The following is a 12,046-nucleotide window of genomic DNA, read 5'->3' on the forward strand; positions in this document are numbered from 1 at the left end:
AGCTGCTATATCTTCGTCAGAATTGATGAATGTTTGCCTGAATTCTATTTTGTCTGATATCAAGATCAAAGTTCTCATTTAGAGCTTAGAGTTTTAGCAGCTAAATCACTTTTGATCATTCGTTTTTGGTTTGCTTGCTTGTTTGTTTTGTTTTTAATTACCAGAGGGCATGTGTACTCACAGAGAGAGAGAGACAAGGGTGGTAGGGAAGAAAGCACTTCTCTCCCTGCAGTGAATGATCATATTGCAATTCCTTCTCTATTTCTCCATCCTGTTGGGATTTGGGACGTGCACACATATGTACCTGGCCTGATTTTCAAGCCTCCAGATCCAAGATTTGAATTACCATTAGCCATGTGGGTTCCAGTTCCTTTAACCACTTTTTAAGATTTTGGCCATAGGGCATGTGTACTTGCTAGAGAGAGACAGAGAGGGGGAAAGCAAGAATTCACTCCCTGGAGGGGATGACTGTGCTGTAATATTTTCTTTTCCACTCTACTCTTCGATTTTGGACATGGATGCACATGTGCCCAGTGTGATTTTCAAGTCACCAGGTCCAGGAATTGAACCATGGTTGATCATGTGGGAATTCAGCATCTTAACATTATACTATGTGATTATCTGCACCTTTCATATTTTAATCCAAGTAGATATGCTAGAGACTCTAGTGGTGAATTTAAACCCAAAATACTCTGAACTGCTTGAGATTTTAGTTTGATGTGAGGATTTTGATATATAAATTGCAATTATCTTAAGAATTTTTGACAAGTTGAAAATAGAAATATGATTCACCAAATTTTGGAACTTAAGCCATTTCAATCCTTTGGTAGCCATCACTCATAGCAACAGTTAAGTTTAGTAAGCAGCAACTACTATTCTTTAAATGAAAATTTGACATTAATCTCTTCTTTGGTCAAGAATGTAAGAGTAAAATGGCTGTCTAAAAGTTAGTGTATATGAAAGTGATCTGTGAGCCAAGATCTAGCAAACAATTTAAGTCACACCAATAAACAATTTGTAATATATTTTGTCCCACAAAACAAAAATCACTTGGCAGCCTATAATGAGAAGTGGTTAATCTCCCTAGCATTATACCAAGCATTTTATCATTTGTTTTATCTACCAAGTGTTTTCACACACTGGCCATGGACTTAGAGCAACAATCTCTAAAAAATGTTTATACAGCTGTTAATTTTTTGCACACTCATCTATCTTAAACTTCTATATAAACATTTTTAAATATCTAGATTTTTATTGACAATCACCCATCATACTAAGAGCCAGAAAGATCTCAAAATAATAATAAAAAGTAGCAGTCAACAGCTGTCAAACCAATATCTTCATTTGCTAATTAATCACTTAGTGAAAGCCAAAGAAGGGGAATAGAGAAGAACAGACATTCTGTTTATGTACAGATTTGTAGGAAAAGATTGATTTGGCACATTCATTCCTTTCCTTTGATAATAATTCATTTAATATTTACATGAGTGCTAAACACAAGGTATTTGCAATTGTCTAGTATAAGAAAAAAAAGTCTGTGGGAAGAGTCACAATATGTAAATCACCAGAGCTGGTGATTTATGTTGAAATTGGGAGTTCGTGGTTTTCACAGGGTCTTACATCTGCTTATTTGGAGAACAACAATCCCCAGATCCCCTTGGACCAACTCAGATCAGAAGAAGCTCAGAGAAAAAGATAAGACAAGAGTGGGAGAAACTGAGTGCTGGGAGGAACAAGTTGGGTCCTAGACCCAGCAGCTTGAAAAACATGCCAGACACATGTGTGTGCATGACCAAAATCCTGTGTAGGAGAATGGAGAAAAAGCTATCATGGTTTGGTCTCTCCCTAGTGGGTGATTTCTCACTTTCCCTTTCTCTCTGGTGAATGCTCATGTCCTATAGCAAAACATTTAAAGAAAGAGTGGGAGAAACGGAAATGCTTCTGTGGAAGACAAATGTTAACACATAAAAATAGTCTTTGGTACAGTAAGATGGACTTTGAAAATAGAAGATATTGGCAAAACTGAAACAGGAAGCCAAAACTAGAAGAGAAAACTAAAACTTTAGGGACATGACAAGGAAGAGAATCCATTAAATCACCACAAAATTCAAAATTTATGTTGATGTTTTGTGTAGAAATAGAGAAAGTGCATTTTTTCTTTTCTGTTTATTTTACATTCATTCACTATATATCATTACAGCATATAAGATGATTTTTTCCCAACCAAAATACACTGAATATTGACCCAAAGATATTACCATACCTATTATCTTCAGCAGATAATTTCCCATTTTGTTCGTAACTGTTTTACTTCTTTCTTTTTCCCCTTGATTCCCTCCCTCTCACCTTCTGCCATTTCCCACCCTTCTCCCACATTGTCTCTGGAGCCCCAGTCCATTTTTAACAAATTCTCTTCTATTCTCTTTCCTCTCTGCATGTTTTTTTTTCATTACTTACTTTAAATAAAATGGACTGAATTTTCTTGTAAGGGAATTTTACAATTAGGTTTTAATCATTAGGTTATAATTAAAGGGTTTGTGAGAAAAAAGTATACAACATATATAATTTTACTATTTTGCCTTGATCATCAGGTGGGTTTTTAACATGGCCTAGAGTACCATACATATCAAATGAGGTCTGAAATTCCCATAAGTGACTATACGGCTTAATAATAATTGAATAAGCCTTAAAAATACATGAAAGAATAAAAGTTAAGGATCAGTGTATATCTCTCTAGTTGCTGAAATTGACTTCATACATATTTTTTTTTTAGAGATATTTTTGATATGGGGCACATGAGCTCCCTTGCCATAGGGATAGAGAGAGAGAGAGACAGAAAGTGAGAAATCACCCCCTGGAGGGATGGCCATGCCACAGTCCTTTCCCCTTCATTCTCCTTTCAGGATTTTGGGCATGCATGCACATGAACCCAGCATGAGTTTCAAGCCTCTGGACCTGGGACTCAAACTATGATCATCCATGTGGTAGTCCAGTGACATAACCATTATGCCATCTGCTGGTCCGTATACATACTTTTAAAGTATGTAAAATTAGACCTCACTGGGGAGATGTTGATCAAAGGGTACAAATTTTAAAAACAGCATAGTGACTGTGGCTAATAATATTGTATTGTCTACTTGAAATTTGCTGACAGTAAACCTCGAGAGTTCACACACACACACACACACACACACACACACACAGTAAATATGTAAGGTGATGAACGAGCTAATTAGCTAGATTGGAAGAATTATATCATGAGATTTATATATATAAACATCACGTGTACACTTAAATGTCTACTGTCAATTGTACCTCAATAAAAGATTGTATGAACTTAACTATGCAAAGTAAGATATGATATATTTTTCTCCTTTTTTTCATAAAAATGTAGGTTGAAAAGATGTTGAGCAACTTTGGGGACTGTGTCCATTATAAAGAAATAGTCAAAAGTTCCCTTGAAGAGTTAATTTCCAACTCTGAGGAAGCCCAGGAACAAGCTGAGAAGATCTTAGACACTGAAAATCTGTTTGAAGCACAGCAGTTACTTCTTCATCATCAGGTAGAAGTGCCTTTTTACTCCAATGCATTTCTGTAGAGTTGATTAATTACTGATAGAACAAAGAGATAATGAATATATCAAATTGGGTTGGAGAAGTCAGGGGGGTGGCATGGAAAGGAACCCAGTTCAATGCTTAAAAGAACTTGATATTTCTGTTTCTCTTCTGCTAAATATTAAACATTTTATACTATCCTGCAAGATAAATTCTCAGACTGAGTGATGTGGTGTTATCAAAAAGTTCTAGGAAGCCCCAGCCCAAGTAGTGCACTTCTTTATCTCCTATTTGGCAGGCTGAGGTTACTTGGGAGGCTGGGAGTGGTAGCGCACACCTGCAGCCCTAAATAGGGAGGCTGAGGCAGGAGGATTAGACGATCTTAACAAAGCAACATCCTGTCTTAAAAAAAAAGAAATTTGGGGACCAGCAGTTAGAGTAATGGATATGTCGCTGGACTCCCACGTTGTCAACCGCGGTTCGAGTCCTGGACCTGGTGGCTTAAACTCACACCGGGTGCGTGTGCATGCATGCCCAAGATCCTGAGAGGAGAAGGGAGGAGAAGAGATTGCGGTGTGGCCATCCCCTCTGGGGGGTGATTTCTCATTTTCTCTCTCTCTGTCTCTTTCTGTCTGTCTGGCGAGCGCACACTCCCTATAGCAAAAACCTCCCCAAAAAAAGAAAAAAAAAAGGAAATTTGAGGGAATACTGTGATTGAATTAGCTATGAAAGCCTATATAAAACAGGCTTAATTGTCCTTTTCATAACAAAGGATAGACGAATTGCTTTGTAATTGAGATCACTATTCTTTTGTTATCACATTAAAATTTTCTCTTTACAACTTTGAACACTTTACTTTAGGAAATTATAACTTACATGAAGTGCCAGTTCTCACAAAGAGTTAGAGCTGGAAATAAAGAGATTTGTATACATATGTCAATAATAAGCAGTTCTAATCAACTTAATTCCTACCAGTAGAGCAGGGAATTAAAATATACATATTAAAATAGGCACATAAATGGAACATATTACTAATCAAACTCAATATAAATAGAAATATGATTCAAATTGATTTTTAAAGGAAGACTGGATTTTTTTTGAAAAATTATTTTTAAATTAGACCAGCTCCATGGCACAGTGTTAGCATGCTGCTTAGAAGGCTGATCCCACATGGTGACCAAGGTTGGAGTCCCTGGCCTGGTCAGCTTAAAACACACAGATGTGCATGTGAGGGCCCAAGAACAAATAGACTGGAGAGAGGATTAGAGGAAGTGGATCAGAGTGTGACCAGATCCTGTGGAGGGTGTGCATCTCTCTCACTCTCATGTGTATATGTCCTACCAGAATTAAAGAATATAAAAAGTATCTATGAGCAAGAAGGACTGAGAGAGTGAGAGATAGGTACAGCACACCCAACAGAGCTTGGTGCCACAATCCACTCCCACCTCCAGCCAGTCCCTGATCAGAAGCACTCCTGCCAGTGCCTGGCATACTCAGAGGAGTTTTTAGTTCACATATAGAGACCCATGGGATTTTTCTCAGAGACCATTGAATTTAACCACTGTGGCACCAAATAAAATATTTTAATGACAAAATTCTAGCTAGCTAATGTGTAGAAAAATGCTGGCTAATTTTATGTATAACTTATAAAATGTACATTGTATGAAAAGTGGAAAGTATGTAAAATAGTATCCTGAAGTCTTCATAATTTACTTAATAATTATGAAAAGGGTATGGGAGCAGAAACTCAATGTTTGGTGCTGCACTGCTCTCAGCTATAAAATTCCTTATGTTTCTACCTACTTCATTAGAGAAATATATGGCCATAGATATTTATATTAATATTTTTAAACTTGGTTCATATTTCTTGGACTAAATACTTGTTTATAGACATATGTTTATTTTGTGGAAAATTCATAAGTTGTGTATTTGAGATCTATATGCCATTCATTCGAAGATTACACTTCACTAAACAGTTTAAAACACAACTTTCCTCAAAATATCTCAGCATATTAATAACTCTGAATATACTCAAAGAGTAAACCTATCTTTTTTTGAAGAATTATTTTATTTTTACTCATTGTCATTTTTTTAAAAAAAACTTTTTTTTTTGAAGTTGACCAGAGAGAGACAGAGAGAAAGAAGGAAAGTGAGAAAGCAAGCTGCCAGGTCCAGGTCTTGAACCACTGTCAGCCATATGGGAGTCCAGGTGCCTTAACCACCACACCACCTGCGGGCCCCTTCAAAGAGTAAATATCTTAATATTAGCATTTTCTTTTCAACGTAATTTTTTTTTGGAGAGGTTTTTGCTATAGCGCACGTGCGCATGCCAGAAAGACAAAGAGAGACAGAGAGACAGAAAGTGAGAAATCATCCCCCAGGGGAGATGGTCAAGCCGCAATCCCTTCTCCTTCATTCTCCTCTTGGGATCTTGGGCACGCACACACACGTGCCCAGCATGAGTTTAAGCCACTGGGTCAACTCGAACCACGGTCAACTACATGGGAGTCTAGAGACATAGCCATTACGCTAACTGCTGGTCCCTCAACATAATTTTTTAAAAATGGATTTAGGACTTTATTTTTGTAGATAGAATATAATAGTAATTTATTTGTAAGAAGAATCATATTAAATTTGTTGTTTTACCACATTCTTTCTGGAATACTACATGTTCTACAAATCTGGACACAACTAAAACACTAACGCCAAAACTTTTAGTGTTTACCATTAAAAACATAAAACATTTATAAATATTGGCCATCTTTGACTAATACGGAAGCGTCCCCATTACTATTTTGACTGTTCCTCTTCAATTTAAAATAAAATTCGGGCTCACGCTGCATGTGTTCAGCTGTACCTCTGGTAAGTGTGGGTGTTTATGTCTCTGTTTAGCTGCTTAGAAAGTAAAATTTATATCCATCTGTTGAACAAACGCTTTCAGCAACAGACAAAGAGGATCTCGGCAAAGAAGAAAGACGTGCAGCAGCAGATTATGCAGGCTCAGCAAGGAGAGGGCGGGCGGCCTGGTCCTGGCCCAGAAGAGCTACAGAAGCTGGCCAGCACCCTGGACAGCGTGGAGCGCAGCAGGGAGCGCCAGGAGCGCCGCATCCAGGTGGGAGTGGATTTCCGGCATTGCAACAGTCATAAGCTGCGTGACTTCCGGGTCCAGTAACCTCAGGAGAAAACGTTGTTTCCGCCTGTGATGATCCAGCACTGGGCTAAGCACGAATGTTCCCTGCATATCATCGCATCACCCTTATGACATGGGCTCACTTTCCAAGTGCAGATGTTTAAGAGTTTGAGCTCAGTGAACAGTAGCAAAGCCAGGATTTTGTTCACATTTCTCTGAATCCAGAAATTTGATAATATCGTTTCAATTTTCCAGGACGTTCAGGAGCCACACCTTTATGCCACCTTTATGGTTTATTGCTATGTTGACACATTGCCTGAGAAAAGTTCTTAGTCTTTGCCACCTGCTCATTTCTCTCTCCATCCATTGATTCATTTCTTTTTTTGAGAGCTACTCAGATGCTCTTTTCTCTTTTCTCACTTATCTACATTGTAAGTAATATCTGTGGATTTCTAGAACTTTGCAACTGACAAAATAACTTTAAAGTTACTTTATCCACGTATCATTTCTTGTAGCAGAAAACATTGAGAGCTAAAAGCATATTCTATGTAAAATTTGAACTAACAATTCACAAGAAGTTGATAATTGGCAAATGAACCATAATAAGACAATATTTCAAGGCATATTTTGGTAATTTATAACCTGATGCTGTTGTTTATTATTATTATATTTTTAATTTAGGTCACATTAAGGAAATGGGAGCGATTTGAAACAAATAAAGAGACAGTAGTCAGATACCTTTTCCAGACAGGTTCCAGCCATGAACGCTTCTTGAGTTTTAGCAGCTTGGAAAGCTTATCTTCAGAACTGGAACAAACAAAGGTATACTAATAAAACCGATGGTTTCTTGGTACTCGTTATTCAAAAATATCCTACCTATCTCTCCTTCACAAATACTACTAATCATTATTTATTTAAGCAATACTACTTATTGATAACTCATCTTTTCAATACACTGTGGAATGAAAACATGGTAGGATTTAAAGCATTGAGAACTAAGACATAAGCCAACCCTGTAGCACAGTGGTTGAGCATTGCCCAGGGAGCCAGATTGTACATGGCCAGCTGAGGTTAGAATCTTAGCCTCAGTAGCAGCACACCAGGCCACACCTAGACTGTTGTAGGGTGTTTTCTTTCTCATGTATGTGCACACATCCTATGGCATTAGAAAGGAAAATAACTGAGAGAACATTTTATGAAAGTGCGAAATCATTGGTTCCATAATGGATGTATATCTGAGGACATTGATATTTTTAAAACTTGAAGTACAAGTAGAACAGAATAGTAGCATTTGGAAGTGAGAAAAGAAATCATGAAGAGGACTGTCATGAAATATAAAGGTGCTAGGGAAGGGGATTCTGTGATGTACATCATAATGAAGGGAAGTGAATTGTAGGAAAAGTTGGACCATATAGCAAAGAATCTTGAAGAACTAGAGCATGACTTCCTAGGCAGTATAGGACTAGATTCACTGAGGTTTTTAAGGAGGAACTGTGCTTTAAGGCAATAAATTTAATCGAATGAGAGATTCAAAGATAGTTCATGGGATTAAATTAGAGAGTTACCGTACATGGGCATATGGCAGTTTACTTGAGCATTAGGTGTCAGTCAATACAGGGGACCAGGTGAAAAAGAAATGATCACACCAGGAGAGGGCAACTAAGAATAGAGAGGGAAAAGGAAAAGAAAGTTAGTGTCCAAGATCCTGAGCCTGACAGAGACAATGAGTGAGATGGGGAACTTGAAGGAAGAGCTATTGAGGTGGGGGGAGGAAGACCAACTCAGTTTTAAATTTAGTGAATTTGAGGCTCCATGGGGAATCAAGGAGATAGTATTTTGTCGGTGTGCTTGGAGAGTTTAACCTTGTAAGTTCAAACACCTTGGACCCTTAAAGCAGACCAATACTTTTGTGCAAAGCATGTAGAGTGGCACAGGCCCTGTTGACTGTCATTGCACCTGCAATGGGTACATAGAAAGGCTGAATTTCTGTAGAAGTGGGTTGACCCCATGTTGAAAAGAACAGCCTTGCACCAACTCCTTCCTTTCAGTAAGTAAGCTCTTGAACTGTTCTTTCCTTATCAGTAAAAAGCTTCTCCATCTCTCATACTGGCTTTTAATAATTTGTCCTTTTATAAACATACTGAAAAGTTTGAAGTTTTTTTAAGGCCACAGACTCAATTCTTTACAATTTTTATCAGCCATTAAATAGACCATTATTTTAATATTAATTATATTAAAATATATCAGGTATTTCTTATAAAGACCCCTGTTGGGTTCATTTTCATATCTATTTCCACCCAGAGTCCATTCAGGATTTCTGACCCCCTAGACTCCATTTGCACTAATCACCTAGGCCAGTTTAACTGCCTGAAGATGAAACAAATGTAAACATTTTCAACTTTGTATTAAAATTCTCTTTAGCCCATGATAATCCATAGTTTGGGGTTGATTTAACAAAATTAGCTAATATTTATTATACATATACTGTCTGCTGGTCTAATTATTTGGTGTTTTCCATCTTCTTTAAATCTTAGGACAATCTTAAGAAATAAGTATCACTATTAATCCTGTTGTGTAAACAAGGACATCTCAGGCACAAAGTTGGTGATAAACTAGCCCAAGATCTCTGGATCACTAGGTATAAAGGTTAAGATCCAAACCCAAAAAGTCTTCCTCTGGAGCCCACACCCTTAGCCACTGCACTATGTCATGCCAAATCTGAACCACCTACATAACAGTTTAAGCACTCTGCCACATGAGCACATTTAATCTAGAACAAGTCTTTGCTGCTTCACCTCTCTTCTTGTTATTGCAACCTTTAATTCAGTTGGTAGCTCTTGAGTGGTTGTGCTAAGGAAGAGTTATGTGAAGGAACTTCTGTACTCTTTGTGTGCCTGTGTGTGATAGGAGGTTCATTGCAATACCATGTTAACCAAAAGGCATGGTTTTACTGATGAGGAGATGAAAATCCAGAGACTGTTTCTCAGGTCACTCAGCTAGGGAAGGGCAAAATATGGTTTCTATTCTGGATTTCTCTAACGTGAGTCCATTCTTTCCTGATACATCCTGCTATCATGTCGTCTTTTTAGGACTTAGGGATAAGTACTTACGGGGTTATTCTATTTTGTTTATTTTATTTTTTTCTCAACATCATTCTGCCTTTTGGTTTCCTCTGCATAGAACTTCCTGATATATAACCCACACAGAAATCTCTACATTTACAGGTGTATAAGCATTTTCAAATATGACTTTCTCTGTGCTTTTTACTTGGTTCTTGGAAACACTAGGGAGAAAAAGCACTTTATTTTACATTCCTGAGTTTATAATGAGATTATGTGAGATTAGGCTGTGATTCAGTCTTCACAATTGAGTTTACAATGACTGCAAGGTCACATATAAGGAACGGTGGGTGCTCTTAAGGACAGAATTGGATGTTGTGGATTAGGAACTCTCATATTTTAGGGTACTATAATTCTCTATCCCATAAGCTGTACTTACGAGTGTTTGTTCTCTCAAATTGCAGGGGACTTCTCTGTGGCACTGGCATTTTTAGGATAACTTTAAGTTTTCAGTCATTAAGCTGTAATAGTATTATAGTTAACTCTATCTTCATGACATTATATAATAATTCTAGGAGATGCTTTGGGTGAGAAGCTGACTTTTAGAAAATATTTATATTGGATTTCTACATTATCTATTTAGGAGAGGATTGTCAGTGATCACAATGCCAACCCCCTGTGAGAGTCTCTTAGATGAGAAGAAATGAGACTCTAAGTTCATTTTCTTTTTTCACTCAGGATCATCATTGGGCTTACCCATTCCTAATTCCACAATTAATGTAGTTATTTGACAAAATTCATGTGACATCTAAAGTTTTCCAGTGCCTCATACATGTTAAATTTAAATTTTGAATTAAAATGATTCAGTGTCCTTAAAAATCAGTGTAGGACTGGGAACCAGCAGTTAGCGTAATGGCTATGTCGCTGGACTCCCACGTAGTCGACCGCGGTTCGTGTCCCGGACCCGGTGGCTTAAAACTCACGCCGGGCGCGTGTGCGTGCGTGCCCAAGATCCCGAGAGGAGAATGGAGGAGAAGGGATTGCGGCGTGACCATCCCCCCTGGGGGGTGATTTCTCGCTTTCTGTCTCTATGTCTCTCTCTGTCTGTCTGGCGAGCGCACGCGCCCTACAGTGAAAATCTCTCCAAAAAAAAAAAAATCAGTGTAGGACTTAATAAACCATTTTATCGTCAATTGTATGTGAGGGACGTTAAAGAGTCTAACTATAATAAGTTAACATGTTTGTGGATAAGTTAATTATTATACAATAATTCTACACAATAAACCCAAACCAGGAACCAATGGGGAAACCATTTTGGGGAGACTTGTTGGATAACTATGAACACAGATAACTGGTTGTGTATGTGGAATGAAAATTATGTAGCAAAGCATCCTTTTCAACCATATGAAAATAAGTTGGTTTTGCTGTTAAGAACAATATGACATCCACACTTGTATAACTTTCTTCATCCATCCACCTGTCTGTCCTGTGAGTTTACTTGAAGATGAGTCAAATAATAGAAAACACCCTCATAACAATTATAATAACTTTTTTCTAGGAGTTTTCTAAACGGACAGAAAATATTGCAGTCCAGGCTGAGAACCTTGTGAAGGAAGCTTCAGAGATACCCCTTGGGCCTAAGAATAAGCAACTACTTCACCAGCAGGCCAAGTCAATCAAAGAGCAAGTTAAAAAATTAGAAGACACACTTGAAGAAGAGTATGTGCTTGACAAGTCATAAACTTTCTTCTCTGAGATAAAGTTTAATACAATCTTTCCTGTATCTTGTATTCAAAACATTCTTTTCAAATCTCCAAGTGTCTGTGTGTTTCAGCATGTTTTTGAGGAAGCAACTCACAATTTAGAAGAAAGTATCATCAATACAGGAACCAATGTCCATAGCAAAACAAAAAAATATCAGGGATGTGTATTTTTGCATCTTAAACTGATTTATGTTCACAAGGAAGCCATATCTATCTAACTCTGTGGCCTTTGCTTATGGTAGAGGAAATCTAAGAAAAAACATTGAAAATCATTTTTATTATATTATTATGCTGATATTAGTTAGAGAGATACTCAGATATTTTGTTAGTGTAGATTCTAGGCCTGAATACACAGCACATAAACCAAATGTCTCCAGTTTGATGAAGCTTGTTTATGGTGCCTGAATACTCAAATTGTTACCGATTGGTATGTTGTTTCCAGAAATTAACTTCAAAAATCTATTTTATTTTTTAAATATTTAGTGTTTGTTCATTGAAAAAAAAAAGAGGTAGTAGTTTGGCCTATTGGTATCCTGTTTA

The 12,046-nt window shown here is 37.3% G+C and overlaps 1 protein-coding gene across 1 annotated transcript in view; it reads left to right on the top strand.

Annotated features, from left to right (window-relative positions):
* Positions 1 to 12,046, top strand: part of SYNE1 (spectrin repeat containing nuclear envelope protein 1) — a 596,966-nt gene that overhangs the window by 230,065 nt on the left and 354,855 nt on the right. The window contains exons 28-31 of the mRNA XM_027769865.1: positions 3,395 to 3,562; positions 6,496 to 6,666; positions 7,366 to 7,506; positions 11,302 to 11,462. Of these exons, the coding sequence (XP_027625666.1) occupies positions 3,395 to 3,562; positions 6,496 to 6,666; positions 7,366 to 7,506; positions 11,302 to 11,462 (641 nt within the window). The remainder of the gene's footprint in view (positions 1 to 3,394; positions 3,563 to 6,495; positions 6,667 to 7,365; positions 7,507 to 11,301; positions 11,463 to 12,046) is intronic.

The sequence above is a fragment of the Tupaia chinensis genome, unplaced genomic scaffold (assembly GCF_000334495.1).
Source record: "Tupaia chinensis unplaced genomic scaffold, TupChi_1.0 Scaffold000014_1, whole genome shotgun sequence".
Classification (NCBI taxonomy): domain Eukaryota; kingdom Metazoa; phylum Chordata; class Mammalia; order Scandentia; family Tupaiidae; genus Tupaia; species Tupaia belangeri.